This window comes from Cygnus olor, chromosome 23, assembly GCF_009769625.2.
Source record: "Cygnus olor isolate bCygOlo1 chromosome 23, bCygOlo1.pri.v2, whole genome shotgun sequence".
In the NCBI taxonomy this organism is placed as follows: Eukaryota; Metazoa; Chordata; class Aves; order Anseriformes; family Anatidae; genus Cygnus; species Cygnus olor.
Window position 1 is genome coordinate 598,182 of NC_049191.1, and position 19,256 is coordinate 617,437.

General features: G+C 52.3%; 3 protein-coding genes across 4 annotated transcripts; 2 read left to right on the forward strand and 1 right to left on the reverse strand.

Moving 5' to 3' along the window:
• Nucleotides 1–285: 285 nt before the first annotated feature.
• PNRC2 (proline rich nuclear receptor coactivator 2) lies at nucleotides 286–4,523 on the reverse strand. The gene is made up of 3 exons (XM_040534679.1): nucleotides 4,323–4,523; nucleotides 3,294–3,499; nucleotides 286–2,510 (listed from the first exon to the last, which is right to left on the reverse strand). The coding sequence occupies exon 3, from the start codon at nucleotides 2,490–2,492 to the stop codon at nucleotides 2,067–2,069; it is 426 nt and encodes a 141-aa protein (XP_040390613.1). The 5' UTR covers nucleotides 2,493–2,510; nucleotides 3,294–3,499; nucleotides 4,323–4,523; the 3' UTR covers nucleotides 286–2,066.
• A 2,630-nt stretch (nucleotides 4,524–7,153) lies between these two features.
• On the forward strand, nucleotides 7,154–13,685 carry CNR2 (cannabinoid receptor 2). 2 transcript variants are annotated; one of them, XM_040534682.1, is made up of 2 exons: nucleotides 7,154–7,839; nucleotides 11,740–13,685. In XM_040534682.1, the coding sequence occupies exon 2, from the start codon at nucleotides 11,804–11,806 to the stop codon at nucleotides 12,860–12,862; it is 1,059 nt and encodes a 352-aa protein (XP_040390616.1). In that variant the 5' UTR covers nucleotides 7,154–7,839; nucleotides 11,740–11,803; the 3' UTR covers nucleotides 12,863–13,685. The 2 variants fall into 2 exon arrangements, with proteins under 2 accessions (XP_040390616.1, XP_040390615.1); XM_040534681.1 differs by having other exon boundaries at nucleotides 7,163–8,086.
• Nucleotides 13,686–14,087: 402 nt separating this feature from the next.
• Nucleotides 14,088–19,210, forward strand: FUCA1 (alpha-L-fucosidase 1). The gene is made up of 8 exons (XM_040534680.1): nucleotides 14,088–14,516; nucleotides 14,981–15,115; nucleotides 15,347–15,484; nucleotides 16,157–16,262; nucleotides 16,741–16,941; nucleotides 17,154–17,341; nucleotides 18,167–18,266; nucleotides 18,971–19,210. Exons 1-8 carry the CDS (start codon nucleotides 14,173–14,175, stop codon nucleotides 19,109–19,111), a joined length of 1,353 nt encoding a protein of 450 aa, XP_040390614.1. The 5' UTR covers nucleotides 14,088–14,172; the 3' UTR covers nucleotides 19,112–19,210.
• Nucleotides 19,211–19,256: the final 46 nt, after the last annotated feature.

Genomic DNA, 19,256 nt, shown 5'->3' on the forward strand with positions numbered 1-19,256 from the left:
AGAGGACTGTCAGTGAAGAAACCTCCTTCATTGTTAAGTAATTTCCAGGTTCTTCTGACATTCGTAGCCTAAAGAGACACACGGAGTGCTCACCCGGGTTTCTAAGGTTGCTGATGCTTTTTGCAATCCTGGCTGGTTTGGGGCCACTTACCAGTAAGGGTGGAGGCATTTGGTACATTAATTGGTATTCTTAAGTGTCAGTGCTTTATAGAACTCTTTGAATGCCAGAATGCTGCAATCCCATTTCTCCACTACCACCTGAAAATAAAGAAATGCTTGGGGGGATGGGGGAGGAAGAATTTTTATTTAATTTTTTTGTTACCAATTTGTACACACAGTAATTGACAATTTGAAATAGAGTATACACAATTGTAACTGGGACACAGCTCTTACACTGGTGAAGGTCCAGGTCACAAAGTTTTAAGACTGCCAATGAAAGAATAGATTTGTAAACATTCACCTAGCTGCCAATGCATTTTGAATGCATAGGAAGGTATCTTAAGGAACATTTCACAATCTGCAGAACTCCCTTTCAAACTAAACCACTTCTTCAGTACTGGATTAGTGCAGAACCTCAGACTATCACAGTTCAGATTATTTCTATTACAGGATCAACTGAATTGTAACAGCACTGAAATCTGCATGTTGACATCTGAACTTCACAAATTTTAGTAAATACTGTTACAAAATGTTGTAGCATTAATTTTAGAAACAAACATTTTAACAGTACTTCATTAAGCACCCAAATTGCCCTTTGCATTTCTTGTGAAACATCCAGATTATAAGCACCTTACTGCCTGTGATCACTTAACCTGCACCTCTCCTATACACTCAAAAATCGGTGTCTTAAAAGTGAGCTTTTTTTTAAATTTTACCACAAAATTCTAAATAAGCCTCTTTAGCACTGAGTTACTTTAAAAATGAGCTCACAGCAAAGTAAAATGTATGCATTCACTGTGTATCAAGTGAAGAAGTGTCCTTTTATGGTTTGTATTTCTTTTTAACAAAATATCTTTTTTTAAAATCAGGCCATGTACTCAGCATGGTCATCTTACATTCAGCAGTTTTATACTAAAAATACTTCTGTGCAGGAAAGCCCAGCATAAATTTACATATGCTACAACGTTTTACACTTATTTACATGGCTCTTTTTTCCCTGTGAGAACATTTTATACCTGCCACAAGATACTGCAACTTAAAGCAATTGTTACAGGACAACCAATTGAAGACTCGCTTAAGAATTGCTCCAGCTTCTTGACAATTAGAAAATGATACAAAAGCATATTTTAGAACTTATCAGTGCAATCAGAATACAAAGGATTTTTTTTGGACTTTTTTTTGGCAGTCATCCGGCAATGCAAAGTATGTTATTAATTGGCACAGTCTGACTTGAGATTCCAATGAAGTATAGCTACAGCTGGAGAGAGACTGAAACACACATTTCCTTGTTGTGTTCTTCCATCTTTTCAAGAACACGTATGAGTTTCCTAGATCTAAATTTCAGTCACAGGCTTGAGTGTCAAAGCTCACAGGTATTAAAGAAAAATAGTCACCAGTACTAGTAATAATTATTTTAACTAGTACCTAGGTAAAAACTCCCCTCTGCTAGGGAACTCTGCTCTGCAGTTTTAACTAGCAAATTTGACACAGGTTTGAATGGCAAAGTACCTGACTAAAGCTTTCAGTGCATTTTTTTTTCAGTTAATGCTGCATTAAATTAGGTAAAAGCTGGTTTTCTAATGCCCTACACAAAAAGGAGTCATAATTCCAATTTTGAGAGAGAGTCCCATTTACAATAAACGTAGTAAATGGTGACAGCTCAGGATTTGGTTAAAGTGATTCTAGGGAAAATGCCTATTCCAGAGCACTTAACTTTTGAGGTCAAACACTAGGGGAGTGTAAGTTTCCCTACCCAGTCCCTTCTCTTGCAACTGACTAACTATACATAGCAAGAACATCTAATTCTGTATACCTGTGCATCTACATTTACGAATAACTATTCTCAAATGTGAAACCCTGTAAATTTAAATAACTTTAAATAACTTTAAAATATGAAGAATTCCATCTCAAGCCTGGACTTTAAGTAATGTTTTAAGCTGAAATGTCATTATTTCTTTATCAGAAGGTTTAAAAGAAACAGGTACCCAGTGGCTTGGTGGCTTGGGAAGAACACTTGGTGAGGGTGGCTCACTAAACTTTGCTCCAGCATAGTTCTGATTGGTTTGAGGTGTGAAAAACAGGTTACGATTTGATAAATTAGGACTCCAATTTTGATTATTGGGGAAATGAGCATTGTTCTTTCCCCCTTTCTGCATGGCCTGCCATGCACCAGATGATGAATTGCATCCATGTCCTCTTTCTTTCTTCATATAGTTCATCTTCATCTGCGAATTCTGGTCTTTACTCTTCTGCCTGTTTTTAAGTTGCTGATGGTTCTTGGTAATATTTCTAGACTGGGGAGCTGGAATGTTGAATCTCTCTCCACCACCCATCTTCAACTTAAATGTCACCTGTAAAAAAGCAGGGAAAAGTTTGGATTTTTGTTTTTCAAAACTGAAAAATTTGAAGAAAAAAGAAGAATTACAGTGTAGCAGATCTTCCTAGTGGATGACACTGAGTGGCTACAATGGCTTGTCTTGACAATTCTGCTGCTAATGGCTGACCAGCACATCATGAATCAATTCAACCTTCAGGAACTCTATGTACACTAGTTCCCTTCGGCAACAGTCACAGTCTACCTGGTTATGAAAAAGCTGGTTCTCCAGACAGCCCAGCTACTGAACATACCGCTGCTTTTCTCCACAGCAAGAGATGCTACCAGGAGAATGTGAAAGATAATGTTGCTCACAAACACAGCACCAGAGGTAAAGCACTAGTATTTAATCCTGAAGACATTCAAACCAAGCTTTTGTCACACCTGAAGATCTGGATGAAGTCTGCACTGATAAAGCCGCTCCCTAGTCTTTCTGGTAAGTCCAAGAGAGACTGTGATGACTCCTGATACTCTTCAAGCATTACACAGCAACTCACAGCAAGGTAGGGGTGAAATCCACTTCCCAAACAACTTTTTTTGGAGGGAGATGGGGGCAGGAGGGTAGAGGGTAGCATACAGAGACAGACTTGAGCATACTTGGGGAAGACAGACTGAAAACTCAAAGTGAATTGAAAACAAGCTCAAATGGAAAGCAGCCGTTCAGAACTGGACTTCTAAAGCAGACAGACAGATATTATCACACATGGCACCTTCAAGCTGACTCTCTTACAATATACTATTTCCCCCAAGCCCCACTTACCTTTCAGTGGCCTTCTCAGATTCCACACCCTCCAACTCTTGCTCCCTTTCTTGCTTCCAAGCCTGAAAAAGTAGGTGGTGCCTTTTACTGGACTCCTTCCTTTCGCTAGGAATAGAAGTTTTCATGGGATGATCTGCTGTATTCAGCCAGGTAGCCGAGCCCAACATCGGATTCTCGGCACTGAAGCTCCAATGGGAGAAGTCCAACTGCATAAATGAGAAAGGAGTCTGATGTCAGGTTAGGAGAAAATTGTTTTCCCTTGTGAACATTATCAAAAGCAGCTGAAATTCACAGAATTAAGTCCGTTACATCTTAGTTGTTAAAGCTGACAAGATACTTCAAATGTTTGTGTTTGTTGTTTTTTTTTTAAACCACGGTAGCATTCACCTATTTACATTAACTTCATCATCGTACTTTGCATCCCCCAGAGAACAGCATTTTCGTCATGCTCTAGGTATCTGCTAATAAATAATTAAGGAGAGGCAAGCAAGAACTTTACCCTTTTTCTGAGGGGGGGGGGGGGTGTCAAATACAGCGCAAAACACTTTGGGATAAAACCCTAGGGAGCTGGCACTTCAGTATCGCTCGAGTGGGAAGGAACCCTCCCCCAACACTCGCCCCCGGCTCCGCGGGCAGGCACAGCGCGGAGCCCGGCCCGCCCGTCGAGCCGCCCCGCAGCCCCGAAGCCTCTTCCAGCTCTCACAGCGGAGCTCCCCTGCTGATCCCTGGGCTGTTTTTTCCCCTTTTGTTAGGGAACCGACTCCCCGTCAGCTCTGACGTTACCTCCCGTTCAGGCCGCGGCTCGTCCCCTCCCGCACGCACCGCACCCCCCGCCGCCCCGCGGCCTCGGGCAGCCCAGCGGGAAGGGGGCACCTCCCCCCCGCTCCGCTAAACCCGCGGGCCGTCGGTCCCGGCGCTCACCGAGCTGCTGCCGCCGCCCGCCGCCCCCGCCCGGCCCCGGCCCCGGCCCCGCGGCGCACACAACATGGCGGCGGCAGCGCCCGGCCCGCCGCGCCGCTCCTCCCTTACCGACTTCTGTCCGTCTCGTCCGCCCGCGCACACACCCGCGGGCCTCTCGGAACCGACCCCGCCGCTCGCCCGCCGCCACGTCCCGTCACGTCCTCGCCGCCCCCCCCCCGCGCAGCACCGCTCCGCCGGCCCCGCCGCCGCTCCTCGCTCAGCCACACAAAATGGCGGCCACGGCCCTGCGCGGCACGGCGCCTCGCCCTCCTCCCCCCGCCCCTCCCGCGCCAGCCAATGGGAGCGCGCGGCGTGCCCCCTCAGCCAATGCGGGCCCCGCCCCGCCCGTTGCCGGGACGACGGGGGCAGACTGGGCGCCGGGCGGGGCGGGGCCCGCGTTTGAATCCCCCCGCCGCGGGGCAGGTCGGGAGCGCGGCACGGGCCCGCTGAGGGCTCCTCACGGGGCGGCTCCGGAACGGCCCCGGGGCGGCCCCACAACGCCCCCGGCTGCGAGCGCGACCCCGGGGGTTCACCACACACCCCCGGGCAGGGGGCTGAAGCTGCGTTTCCCTGCACGCCTTCCCCAGACTCTCAGAAGGAGTTGGAGGATTTTCAGTGTCAAAAGCAGCGAAACCGTGAAAAAAAGCTCACGCGGGGGCGTTACACGCGGGGACCTGGGCTGGGTTCGGCCCTGCGGAATCTCCCTCTGATGTTAACGGCTCTCCCCGCGTTGACATGGCCGGGCTCCTTCACTGCAGCCGAGGAGCGCTGTGCCCGCCTTCCCTTCGCTGCAGCGTTAGTAAAATAAAGCCTGCCTCGCTGTAACGCACAACATGTGGTGACATAGCCGAGCCCAGACCTTTGTTCACACTCTTGGATCTAACCACGGGCACCTGTGTGCCAGAGCAGCTCGGTGGAAATACCCACTGATGGGCACTTCAGGAAGCAAGCAGCACAGATGAATCATTTGTTAAGTCAACAGTGAACCGTTGCCCCAGCTTTATTCCACAGGTGACAAGCTTCCGGTGGCACTTGGTTTTAAAAGTGCCATAAAAAGTAAAGATCTTGGGGTTACGAAGCGTCCCATGACACATTTGAAACTAGTTACATGTCTCCATTGGTATCACCTGAGGCAAACGTTAACCAGGGTTACAATCTAAGGGGTTTGTTTGCTTGTTTTTTCATGTGGGAATTGTTGGTTTTGTCTTTTCTTAAAAATCCACATGAAAATATTAAATATAGGGTAACATTTAGAATATCCTTTATTCTATTTTGGCAGAGGACCTTTGGTTCTCAAAGCAATCCACAGGAACTAGGTGGGTATTTGAATTTCTCCAGAGTAACTACTGAGAGAGGTACAAGGCAAGCAGCCCAACAATTTAATGAAACTTTTTACTCTAATAGCTTAAAGCTCCTTGTAAGTTTTTAAGGAAAACAGAGGCAGGATACCTAAAGATACTTTCTACGTAAACTTAAATGGATGTGACTTAAGTCCTTGTCCAGCACTACCCGAGCTGCATTGTCTCCAGAGCCAGAGGTTCTCCCTCTGCACCGCTGAAACCAGCACCTGAGCTCCTGTCTCCTTCGTGCAGCTGCCCCGCACACCTGCGTGCGCGCACGCAGCACCACAGGCTCAGCACCCTGAGCAACAGCACTGCAGACACACACTGCTCGCTGAAGCCCTGAGTTTTAGTGCCCAGGGGGATTACAAAGTCTGCTCTGAAGCAGCTTCATTGCGGCTTGATGTCGGAGCTTTGTACAGGCGTGACTCCCGAGTCACACCCATCAGGCTCGCTGTTCCGACAGCTCCCTGCTGAAATCCACACCAGCAGTGAGTCACAAAGGCCTGTAGAGACCTCAGCCCAGTTAAATCAATATACCTCTCACGTCCTATCAGCAGGAAAAGCATTGTCACCCTCAGCCCACCTCACAACACACACAGAGGTGGTTCTCAGGACAGGCTCTGCTTGCAGGGCCAGAGCAGACAAGCCACACTTCACTCATGTGAGCCACAACACGCAGAAGACAGTAAGTTGTTTTTTCCCCTAAGCATTTCCTCTAGGGGTGCAGTACGAAGCGACCCCATCTCTCTGACTGACACCTTATCAGTGCTAGTGCTGCCTCTACCCCCAGCCATGAGCCACTCTTCGTTTTTCACATTTGGCACATACCAAAATCAGGGAAATAAAAACTTGCGGTGCTCCCACAGAGCACAGCCAAGCTTCCTGCAGGTGCCAATTTCCCCGTCACACAAGCTGTGTCCTGCCAGCCGCCCCAGCTGCTGCTCTCCGCAGACAGAAGCTGCTGCTGAGCCAGACCCAGCTCACAAGTGCTCTCCCCTGCTGCCCGCGCGCCTTTTCGCGGAGCCTCTGCTCAGGGCCAAGGCAGCACCAGGGCACGCAGAGGGCCCGTGCGGTGCCCACCGGCCGGACGCCTCTGTGGGCAGAGGGTGCAGGCAACCAAAACGCTCTGGGGATGGCGAGGAGTGGGAAGCTCGCTGTGGAACAGCGATTCAACTCCCTTTAAGTCACCGTGAAGAACGCTGTACAACCCTAAGCGGTCTCTTGCGCTGGGGAAGCTACACCCCCCCCCGGCTGCGGTACCTGTGCGTGTGCCCCCATGGCTCTGCCTCGGGGAGTCCTGCGCCCCCCGACCGCCTGGGTTCACGAGCCCAGAGCCGCTCCGAGGAGCCCGCGGCGTTCCGCTGGCGCTCTGCAGCCCCCTACGTGCTGCCGGGGACCGAAAGGGAAGGGGGCCGGGAGGGGCCGGGGCTCCCCGCTCCGCCGGGCGGGGGCAGCCGAGCACCGCGGAGCGCGCCCGGGGCTGCGGGGGGAGCGGGGGCGGCCGGGGCCGGAGCTCGCCCTGCGCAGGCGGGGGGGTCCGGGGGGGTCCGCCGGGGGTCCGCGGGCCGTGGCGGCGCGGCGGAGCCCGGTTCCTTGCCCTGACGTTTGCGAAGAGAAAATCCTCTCAGTGCACGTCCCGCTGGCCTTAGCACGGAGCGCGCAGCAGTGGCTGTGTGCGCCCAGGGGCGCAGGGGTGGGATTGTGGCTGCTGGCGGGGCCAGGCCAGCGCACACGGCGGCTTCCCAAGCCTGCCCTTAGCCCTGCACACCCATAGGTACACCGCGTTCTCCATGTCTGCTTCTCAGCTCGCGTCCTTCCCCTCCTCTTCCACTCTCCCTCAGAAATCAGGAGAAGATCCCGAAAGTCTCTCGCCTCAGCCACTGCGTGTGCACGGAGGATTCAGGGGGGCTGAGCAAACGCTTCCAGCGAGCCGAGGGCAGGGTGGCTGCGAGGTGCTGCCAGCCAGAGGCAGAACACGGGACCCAGAGGGGAAGTGGGGAAGGAAAGAAACACACTTACACCAAAAGAACGTGAGAGAGAGCAAGAAACCAGATAAACGATTTGCACTGATGGATTTGCAGCCCGGGGGAGTCATACAGAACGGTACCGAGGAGCCCAGATGAAACCAGAAGCGATGTGACAGGAGGGGGAAGCAGGCACCGTCCGCAGCTGCACGAGCTGCCCTGGGAGCCCGAGGGTGGGAAGCCCCCGACCGTCCGCAGCCGAAGCGTAGGCGTGAGAAGGTGAGTGGCTGCACTCGCTGCCCCAAGGGACATCCTGCAGCCAAGGATCCTCTTTCTCACGGTAAAAGGCATCGTACCTGGGAGCCCACAGTGCTGACGCACGCACGCAGTCTGGGGAGGCTCTGCCACCGAGGGTTTGTTGGGGAGATTCCCGCTGATACTCGGGATGAACTGCAGTGCCATGTGTAACACAGAGTGGGAAAATGTTGTGTTTCGGATGAATGCTTTCTTAACAAGAACAAAAAAGGTAAGTGTTTAAATAGCGGACTGCAGACTGGCTCTTTACAGATGGTTTTAGGAAATATTAACGTTGGATATGTCAGAGGTTTGCCTCACAAACATGAGTCTGGCACTGAGCTCCCAGGCTGAGCACTCTGCGCTGGCTGATGGTTGTGGCTCCGCATGCGGTGGTTTCAGTGGAGCAGCAGCAGCAGTTTTGCCATGCTTTGTACCTGCGCTGGCATTTGTGTCGTTGCTCTGCGGCCGTGCACCTGTGTGCTTTGAACGCTGTCACTCTGCACAGTCACACGTGAACAAATCGTGACTGAAAACAAATAAAGCAAATAGTCCTCGGTGCGGCACCTGTGCCAGAGAGTTCCTAGCATCAGGGAGGTAACCGCGGGCATTGCTCAGTGTGGGCAGAGGGACAAGCTGGGATGAACAGCTATTTCCAAAACAATGCCAAAACTTCTCCTGCAACTAAAACAAGAAATTGTATACAAGCGAAGATATTTGTAAAGCAAACAATATTTTGCTTTTTCAGCAAGTGAAATGTGAAAGAAATTAATTACATTTTTTTTTCAGATAAATCACTTCACTTGTTCCTATGATGTGATTGCTGCATTTTGTTGCAAAGACCAAATCTCTCAGAAATACTGGTGATGGAAAATTCAAGGCCAGCACTTTCAGAGTGCTGCAGGAACATTGCGCTGTCTGGTTGCAGCAGGAAAATTTAATTTTACATTATCTAAGCAACCAGTAAGTTATCTTATTTATCACAAGGATTCTGAGATGTCTGTGTAAATGAAGAAACCATCCCAAGTGGGATCAGAAACCGTGCTGCTGTGTGCAACGCAGTGGAAGTCTGACAGCTGAAATCAGTCACAGCAAAGCACTGGAAAGGAAAAGGACTTTTTCACTTGTAGATTTAATTTCCATTGAAGCCAGCGGAGTTATTAGGCTGCAGCGAGTGGGCTAACAATCAGATCTACCAGGGGGAGGTTTCTCTGCTGCTTCTGGAGAGACTTGGCAGTCACTGACGTGGCCCCAGAAATCTGCCACATTCCCACATGCCTTATCTGCATTTTATTCGTGATAGCTGGGCTTCTTGTTCATTCAGCGTGCTGCCTCTGTGTGCTGCCTCCTGGGACTCTGCTGCTGCTGCTGGCATTGTCTGGGGCTTTCTCCATCACTCTACTGTGGCAGAATATTCCCCATCCTGGGAGATCCTGCTGGCAGGAGACACTTGGCTCTTCTGGGAGGGGAGTTTGTCCTCTGGGAGCAGGGGCGCAGGAAATCCCCGCAGCCTCTGGCTGTGAAGGAGGGATTGGGGCTGAGCTGGAAGGTCAGCACCGCAGGCAGGGTCTCTGGCAGGGATGCCAGCAGTGCCTGGGCTGTAATTCCCGGGGAAGGGGAGCTGCTGCCCCGCAGAAGGGGGCGTCCTCCCTGGAAGTGGGACTGGGACCTGCCCCACAAAGCTCTCCCCGGGATCCAGCCCCGGGTTGGCTTTTTCCCAGAAGCTGAAGCACGCAGGAGGTAGTGGGCATGAAGAAACTAATGGTTGAACGCAGGAGCCCATCTGAGAACAGAAGGATGTCTCCTGGGCAGGAAAAAGCAGTTTTGTGGCCAGAAAGAAGGGTCAGACCGTGCAAGGAGACGGGCTCTCAGCCCCGCCTGTGTTCTCAGGTTGTGGAGCCTCTGCAAACGAGCAGACCTTGTGCTGGAGCAAAGCCCTGTGCTTTCCCTCACAGACACAGGAGCTGAAGAAAGACTGGGGGTAGCTCAGACAAAACTGCAAAGAGACTCGTCCTTGTCATTCAGCCTGAAACACAACAGATGTGGGAAGAGGAGGTCTGGGCTGCCGGGCTGGTTGCTACGAGCCCAGCACAGTAACTGCATTTTGAACCTAAGGGCTTATCTGAATTATGTCAACTTAATGGAAGAGCTGTACCAGAACAGTCAGTGCAGGAGTTGTTTTGCCATTATAACCAAATTCCCTCCCAAAGTGACGTACCACAAGGGACAGCATTTTGCTCGCCTTCCATCTCTTGCCTACTGTTCATTTGTTTCCAAGCTCCTCGGTATGTTCTTTGGACATTGAATAAAGGCAGATACTGGGAATTTAGGGTAGTCCTGGGAATGCTGGCTGCAATGAATGGATGTCACGGTGATGCTGGAGTTTGCTTAATTAAGAGATGTCTTGGTTTGGATGCTAGGGTTTGGCCGGGGGAGTTTTGGGTACTCGAGGAGGCAGCTGCTGCCCCAGTGGCCCCTGGTGAGCCCCGAGATACGTCACAGTCCCTCTGGCTGCGCAGTCCATCTCTCTGGTGGTCAGGTTTAACACCAGCAGTTACTAATTACTGCTGCGCTTGTAATGTTTCTGTGAAGAGATGCAGGAAGCAGGAGCACTAGGGTTGGAGTGCAACATCTCTGCTCCCGTGTGATTGCCCCATGGCAGGGCCTGACGTAAGCATGGGGAGGGTTGCTGCCACGCTAAGCGACATTTCAAAGTCCAGGACCCCTCTGGTCCGACGTGCCAAGAAATGCACATCAGGATTGAAATGTTCCAGCTGCAATGTGCAACCGAACGCCCTGCAGCCGCTGATGTCCAAGCCCCGACGTGCGGGGCTGGGCTCTTCTGAGCGAGCCCCGGGCAGCCTCGCAGGCTGCAGGGTGTCTGCAGCACAGGAACAGTGGTGGCGGTCAGGGACCGGCTAACCAACGGGAAGGAAGTAGCAAAGACAAACAACATACCTGTCACTCTAATATGTTGCAGACAGGGTTTTCCAGCACGTTGGTCATTTGCTGGTTGTTGTAGCCTCCAAGGACGGCTGCCGTCACTGCTGAATCTCGGACACCACACGGAGAAACCGCAGTCGGTCGGTTACCGGTGCCTGGAGCCCGGCAGCTGCTGTCCCACAGCCTGCCTGCGCTGGCTCACGCTGTTTGGACATTTTCCCTTCTGAAAGAGAGCTGAGGGCGGGCAGTGACGGTGGCTTTTCTGTTTTGGGAGAAGGGGGACGCTGCCAGCTCAGTGCTTTCCTCCAGCAGTGGAAACTCCTGGCCCCTTTGCCTGGATTTGGGATCCTGGGTGCTGGAAGCCAGGCGGGTGCTGTTGGGGTTTCCGTCCCATGGGCTTTTACACCGGTGGGGTACGAGCCGGCAGTGCATCAGGACACAGCACCCCACTTTGCTAATCAGGCAGCGTTAGCGTATCCCATAGCCGCCTCCTCGCCTGCTCTCTAACCCACTTGGGGTGACCTCGTTCCCCTGTTGTGTGAGGCAGCGGGCAGTGTCCCTCGTCCTCCTCCAGCCTGGCCCTGTCCCGGCCACAGCCCAGCACCACCGGGAGCCCCTTCCCGTGCTTCCAGCCCTGAGCCCTGGAGCCTTGCTCAGAGCCGGCCCGGGGCACGGGCAGGTCTCAGCACCACCGCCTCCCTCGTGCGGTGAGGAGACAGATGCGGTGCCCAGAGCCGTGGCAGCTGGACCCAGCAGGACAAAGCCTGGATCTCAGCTGGGAAAGGCTGGAAGTCGTCTCCCACATTTGGTCTGTGGACCTGAAAGTAGGTTGCACCAGGCTCTTCTTCTGTGCAAAGGGAGGGATGTCACTGCGGGGCTGAGCTTATTGCTCGTTGTGCTCCTGTAGGTGTTGTCCCTCACCTTCCCCTTGGTCTTTTTCAGAGCACCTGAAGTGCAGAAGGACGCTGAAACGCTCCCTGCAAGCTCCTGGCTCCAGTTCACTACTATGGATATCTGTAAAACATACGAAAATGCCTCCAAATGTAGTGCGAACAGCAAGCTCATGGAGTGCTTCATGGTCCTCAGCACCCAAGCACAGAAGATAAGCATTGCCACACTTTGTGGCCTCTTTGGGACGCTGTGCATCTTTGAGAACTCTGTGGTGCTGTACCTGATCTTCTCCTCCCCTGGGACCAGGAGGAAGCCTTCCTACATCTTTATCAGCAGCCTGGCCTTGGCTGACCTCCTGGCCAGCATCATCTTTGTCGGCAGTTTTGTTAACTTCCACGTCCTTAATGAAACCGATTCCTCTAAAGAATTGTTCCTGCTGAAGCTGGGAGGGGTGAACACGTCCTTCACAGCCTCCCTGAGCAGCTTGCTGCTGACAGCCGTGGACCGTTACGTCTCTATCAGCCGGCCCTCCGAATACAAGCTCCTTGTGACGAGGAAGAGAGCGTGGGCAGCCCTGGGGGTGCTCTGGGCGATGTGTGTGACCACTGCCTCCCTGCCCATCCTGGGCTGGAACTGCTGCACGCTCAACTCGACCTGCTCCGAGCTGTTCCCCTTTGTGGATGACAACTACCTGTCCAGCTGGGTCTGCCTCGTCATGGTCCTGCTAGGGTGTATCGTCTACGCCTACACACACGTGCTGTGGAGGGCTCACCAGCACGTGGCGTACATGGGGAAGCAGCAGGCGCAGGTGGGAAAGCAAAACACCAGGATGAGAATGGACGTCATGCTGGCCAAGACCCTCGTCATGGTGCTGACCGTCCTTGTGCTGTGCTGGTCGCCGGTCCTCATTCTCATGATCTACAGCATCTTTGCCAAGCTCACCAATCACCTGCGCAAGGTGTTTGCCTTCTGCAGCGTTCTCTGCCTGCTCAATTCCATGGTGAACCCCATCATTTACGCCCTGCGGAGCAAGGAGCTGTTCTCCTCCCTGAGGGCGGTCTTTTTCCGGTTCAAGAGGCGGCTGAGGGGCACGGACGACAGCCCAGAAGCAGACAGTGCCCACAAGTCCTCCATAGTAGAGACCGTCTGCGAGGATGATGTGCGCGTAACGTAGGCAGGCAGCAGTGGAAGTCTGAGCTCAGGCTGGTGGGAGCCTCTGGATCATTTTTCGTTTGGATTGCTTTTATTTTCTCTTCTTATGGAGGTCCTGGGAGGTGCCTGGCATGGACCCAGCTCCCGCTGATTTTATTCTGGGACGCTGGGACATAAAGTGCCCAGACTTGCCCGGACTGCCAGTCCCCGGGCTGCCAAGACACCGGTGCCATGTTACGGTGAGAGAGCTGCAAGGCAGTGGGTAATGCGGTACCCCAAAACAGCAAATCCAGGTGGTTTGTGGCAGCTCATCCTGCCCGGCCTCCATTCTGTCCACCAGTAACCTCTTAACCCATTTGTCTTACATTCAGTGATATCTCCCTTAAAATATAACTGTATTCAAGTGAAACACTCTGCAGACCTCCAGGTTCTCCAGCGGTCCCCAGCCACCACAAACACCTCTGTAAGCGCCCCCGCAGGCACGAGCAGGGTTATTTATACGAGCGCCGTCAGCAGAGCGCTCGCAGCACGTGGCTGTGTAGCAGCGGAGCAGCTATTAAACCGGCCTTGGGTGCCGTGCGGGGGCGCTCCGTGGTAGCAGCATGGTGACAGGAGGTGACAAAAGGTGACAGAAGGCCTTCGTGTCCCGGCAAAGGCGGGAGGGAACAGCGGGAGCGGTGCCGGGGCCGCCTCGCCAAAAACCCTGGGGATTATGGACTGTGTCGTCGAAAATCGTGAGACCGATGGGATGCTGCAGGCGCCACGTTTCTTTCAGCAAGCTTACGGAAACCCAACCTGTGCCACGCAGACAGTGTTGGCTGTTGTGTGATTAAACATTAAAACCGTGCTCGAGCCTTGTCCTCTGTAACCTCCGGCCCGCAGTCCCCCGGGGGAGGCCTATGCGCCAGCGGGGACGGCCGCTCCCGGCACGAGGAGCTCGGGAGACGCTTTGGCCACTTCCACAACGCGCAGCCCTGGCCGCAGAACCGCCGGGGGAGCGGCGCGGGGCCCGGGCCCTTCGCCAGCGCCCCGAGGGCCGCGGGGCCGCCACCGGGCAGGGCCCAAACGCGGGGCCCTTGGGCTCCGCCCGGCTCCCCCGGCACGGGCCGGGGCCCGGGAGCCGCGGGGGCGGGGGGCTCACGGACCAGCGGTCGGGCCGGAGGAGGGGACGCGCTGAGGGGGCCGGGCCGGGGAAGGGAAGGCAAGGGAAGGGAAGGGAAGGGAAGGCAAGGGAAGGGAAGGGAAGGCGGCCGCCACCCCGCGGCCGGCCGCAGCCTCGAACCCGCGGCCCCGGGCAGCCATGGCGGCGGCCGCGTGACGTCAGGCGGCGGCATGGCGGCGGGCCCGCTGCTGTGGCTGGCGGCGGCGCTGGGGCCGGCGGTGGCGGCGCCGCGCTACGGCCCCGACTGGGGCAGCCTGGACGCGCGGCCGCTGCCGGCCTGGTTCGACCGGGCCAAGGTGGGGGTGTTCGTGCACTGGGGCGTCTTCTCCGTGCCGGCCTGGGGCTCCGAGTGGTTCTGGTGGCACTGGCAGGGCGAGCGCCGCGCCGACTACGAGCGCTTCGTGCGGGAGCGCTACCCGCCCGCCACCGCCTACGCCGACTTCGCGCCCCGCTTCACGGCCCACGACTTCCAGCCCCGCGAGTGGGCACGGCTCTTCCAGCGGGCCGGCGCCAGGTCAGCGCCGGGCTCGGCTGGGGGTCCCTGAGGGGCTGGGGCTGGGGCTGGGACCCCTGAGGGGATGGGGCTGGGACCCCTGAGGGGATGGGGCCAAGTCTCGGGGCCCCTGAGGGGATGGGGGTCCCTGAGGAGATGGAGGCTGTGTCTGAAACCCCTGAGGGGACAGGGGCCCAGAGCAGCACCTGGAGGTCCCGGACAGGTCGTGCCCAGGGTGCTGAGGGGTTGGCCGCTCTGACTTCCTAAGTCTCGTTGTTCATCCTTTTCCAGCGTTACAATCCATTTAAAACATCTATTCTTGTCGCTTCTCCTAAATCTTAAGGGCAATGAAAGGGACTTCTAAAGAGGACTCCTCACAGTATGGTTATTCCATCCCTTGCTATAGGTATCAGATTTGCCAGTGAGGCTTGGAAATGTCTGAGATTGTTCCTTTGTCATCTTGATCAGGTGCCATTTCCCCGCAGGTACGTGGTGCTGACCACGAAGCATCATGAAGGCTTCACCAACTGGGGGTCACCCGTGTCCTGGAACTGGAATTCTGTGGATATGGGGCCCCACCGTGACCTTGTAGGAGAGCTGGGACAAGCCCTCAGGGAGAGGTACAGCCAAGCTTTGCTGTTCTTGTTGTCTGTCTGCATTGAATTCTCATGGCTGTTCTGAGCAAACAGTGGAAAATGATATGTTTAATATGAAAATAGTAGTGCTTGCAAAGTCATGAAACTGTGAAATAATAATGTCAATAATTATAATTACTGCCACTATATATCTGCCACTGATTCTCAGTTCTTACTGCCAGACTAACTCTTTCCTCTCTGTTTTCTATTCTTCAGCAACATACGCTATGGACTATATCATTCTCTGTTAGAGTGGTTTAATCCACTCTACCTAGCTGACAAAGAAAGTGGCTTCAAGACCCAGAACTTCGTTTTGAAGAAGACAATGCCAGAACTTTATGATCTTGTCCTAAAGTAAGAGCTGCAACCAGTCAGGATTCAAGAGCATTTCCTGGTTTCCATTCTGTAGAGAAAGTTGCAAAGTGGATGCAGAGAAGATTGTTGACAAATGTTAATTTTTGCCAAGGCAAATCTATTTACTTAGCAGCAATGATTTGAGGTAATTAGAAAAGGGGTTCGCATTTGCTCTTTGGGCAGTCTGACTTTTACAGTAAGGTAGGGGCAAATTTTTGTGCAAGAGAAATGCCCTTTAATACTACCTTTTTGCAGAGTAGCTTTGAAAGTGGAGCAAGCTATTTATTAGAGTAGGAGAGCGATTTCACTGTGAATTTACGTCCTTGCTTTGCTTCCCCATGTTGATTAGAATACCCAGCTTTGACACCTGTTGCTCACAGTGCCCATTGTCCCAAGTAAAGAACGTGCCTCATAATTGCCTTTGAGATGCAATCTTCTCGTTTGGAAGAATTGCATCCCATACTTTGAGCTGTGATCATCTTTCTTTGCTGCTGCAAGAACTTCACTTAAAGCTTTTTCTGAAGCAGGAAGTGATAGCATGAACCTCCTGGTAATGTCAGACAATAGGAAGTGAAAGCAGACTCCAGAGGCAAGAAACACGGTGCTGTGACATGCTTCCTTTGGGGTAGGAGCAAATAAGCCGTTCCGAAATAATGTTCATCTCTTTGTCAGGTATAAACCAGATTTGATTTGGTCGGATGGAGACTGGGAAGCTCCGGACTCGTACTGGAATTCTACCTCTTTCCTTGCCTGGCTTTATAATGATAGTCCTGTCAAGGTACTTCTTTCGGCTATCCTTCATGGCCTGTGGTATTCTATAGGTGTGGAAGGCCTGGCAGCAGTGAGATATGAATGCGATCAGAAACCTTCTTGACAAGTGCCAAACATGTTTTATTCTTTCACCGAAAGTAGAAAGTCCACACCGACTTTTCCAAGAGAAACCTCTAGGATCCAAATCATAACCTGAGGCAGAAAACACAAGCCTTTTCCTTTACAGCAGGTGTGGAAGGCTCGGAGACCAGGAACCTTGTTCCCTTGATTTCTGCTTGAGTGAATAGAGAGACATTCTTCCAGAGAGGTATTCAGACTTTTCTGGAGGATCCTCTCTCACTTTCTCTTGATTACGTATGCACGTGTATGTGTTAAGTACTTAGGCTCCTAGCTTAGATGCCTAAAGTAAGTTGGGAGGGATAAAGGCAAGCTGAAACGTCCAAGACAAAACATTCTTCCTGCTGAGTTATGTTTCCTTTTTCTAGGACACTGTTGTTGTGAATGACCGTTGGTGTAATAACTGCTCTTGCCGTCATGGAGGCTACTACAATTGTGCTGACAAATACAAACCAGGGACCTTGCCAGCTCACAAATGGGAGATGTGCTCCTCCATTGACAAGCTTTCCTGGGGCTATCGAAGCAACATGCACATTGATGAGTTAATGGATGAAGCAAGTATCATCGAGGTAAGAAACCTGAAATCAAAATCACGGGTGTAGGGAAGTTACTGAGAATTACAGATTTCCTTCACCCTGTTACTCACAGAAAGAGTTGTCTTGTGTTTCGTACAAGCAGGTGGAGATAAAGGAGTGTTTGAGGAGGACAAAGCACTCCTCAGGTTTCTTTGTTGTCAGAAGTGAAGATAATTCAGTTTGTTACCTTTGTTTATCTGCCGCAGGAGCTAGTGCAAACTGTGAGTTTTGGAGGCAACTACCTTCTCAATGTGGGCCCTACAAAGGAAGGAGTGATTGTTCCCATCTTCCAAGAAAGGCTTCTGGCCCTCGGGAGGTGGCTGGACACTAACGGGGAGGCAATTTATGAATCGAAGCCATGGAGAGTACAGATGGAGGACACAGGCACTGTCTGGTAAGGACTCCATTGTTCAGTACCATCCTGCAGCTGCTCCAGCTCGGGTTAAAGAAGCTGGGGTTTCTTTACTGGTCATTAAACTTGGTACTTGCTGAAGCATTGCCATCGGGTGCAGATGGCTTTTAGGTAACATCCTGCAACTGGAGCGCTCACTTACTGCCCCAGGGTGTTATCTAAGAAATATCCTGCTGGAAAGAAGAGAATAACAATCAGGGCTTCAGCCATCTTACATGATTTTAAAAAACAATTGTTCCCTTAAAAAAAATCCTACGCTGTTGCTGCCAGGACTGTTTAAATAGTGGTCGTGGCTAGTTTGAATTGCACAAATGTAGTTTGTTTAAATGCATGTAGTCTGTAAATGTAGTGATATTTGCTTTTAGGTGGTTATATAATAGTACTGCGTACTGTTACCCAACTGTTACACTTGCTGAGAAGAGCACAGTGAGCGAATCAAGAGCCAGAAGTGCTACAAAACGGAGCTGTTAGTTCTGAGTGTGCTCAAGTGTGTTCAGCCTCGAAATGCAGAACAATGACAAGATCAGCATACGACAGCGTATCTGCTCTGTTGACCTCAGTCTGATGAAAGGACAGATGACATTCGCTTTTAGGAAACGTGCGTGGACTTTGTTTAGGTTTCATCAGCCAGTGCTTACAGGCTAAATGGTGGGTTCAAAGCGACTGATTTTGGAACGAGGGGAAAGTAGGTGACCCCTGTATGGTGCCAGTAGGTGAGCTGGTGTTCTCGTGCTGTCTGGAAAGGTCAGGCTTGTGCGGATCTCTCTCCTGTGAGCTTTTCACCTAGCTGAACTCTTGCTCTCTTAGGTACACTTCTAAAGGACCAGTTGTCTATGCCATTTTTCTGATCTGGCCTCAGGACAACGTGCTGCAGCTGTCCTCACCCACTCCGTCCCCAGCCACACAAGTAAGGAACCTGAAGAAAAAAGAGAGAATGCACTTTGAGAGCCCATCTTGGGAAGGCATGGGGCGGGAAGGCCCAACCTGACTTCATTTGGAAACTGGGGAGAACACGGCAGTTGGCATCACTTACTTCTTGCTTTGGGATGGCTTCAGCCAGATTCTTGCAGCATCCCAGGTTCAGGTTTTGTCACTGTTCAACACAGAGCAGTGGATAGGACTGGGCAGGAGAGGCTTCTGGTCTGCTATAGAACAGGTAGGAACACGTCTCCCCTTTTGTTCCTGTTGACCCAGGGAGATGAGGTCAGTAACAAACCTCACACATAGAAGGGGTCACGGGTATTACATCCCCAATTCAGATCAGGTACACTGACCCGCTAGCTGTAAGTGTAAGTGACGCAAATGCTGGGGTGCCCTTTGCTCTGAACAAACAGAGGTGAAGCCTCTCAGGTAAAAAAAAAAAAAACAAAAAAAAACACAACACAACACAACACCTAAAACCAAACAAACTACAGTCAAAGGTTTGGCCCCAAAATACCCTTCGCGTTGCCTTTGTACACAGTGAGTGATGGGTGGAAAGGCGCAGGGCTGCTTTTAACGTGTGGGGAATGTTATGCAGAGACTGAAACGTGTTCTGGGCGTACCAGGGTGACCAAATGGGGAGCGCCTGTGGAAGCCACAGCTGAGTGTTTCCCCTGCCCTTTTTTGCAGGTGTCGATGTTGGGTTTTGCAGGGACTCTGGAGTGGCAGAAGGCCCCGGGTAAGGGACTGCTCGTAACTCTGCCACCCATGCCTCTGTCTCCCCTGCCTGCGCAGCCTGGCTGGGCTCTCAGGCTTGAGGGCGTGAACTGACAGCCGTGGCCTGGGAGCAGCTCCCCCCCGCCTGTCTCTTGTATTAAGTCTAAGATGATCTTTCAGTCACTGTTGAATAAATCGCTTTTCTCTTGAGAGAATTTCTCGTCTGCCCGCTCCGTCTGTCCGTCAGTCTGTCCGTAAG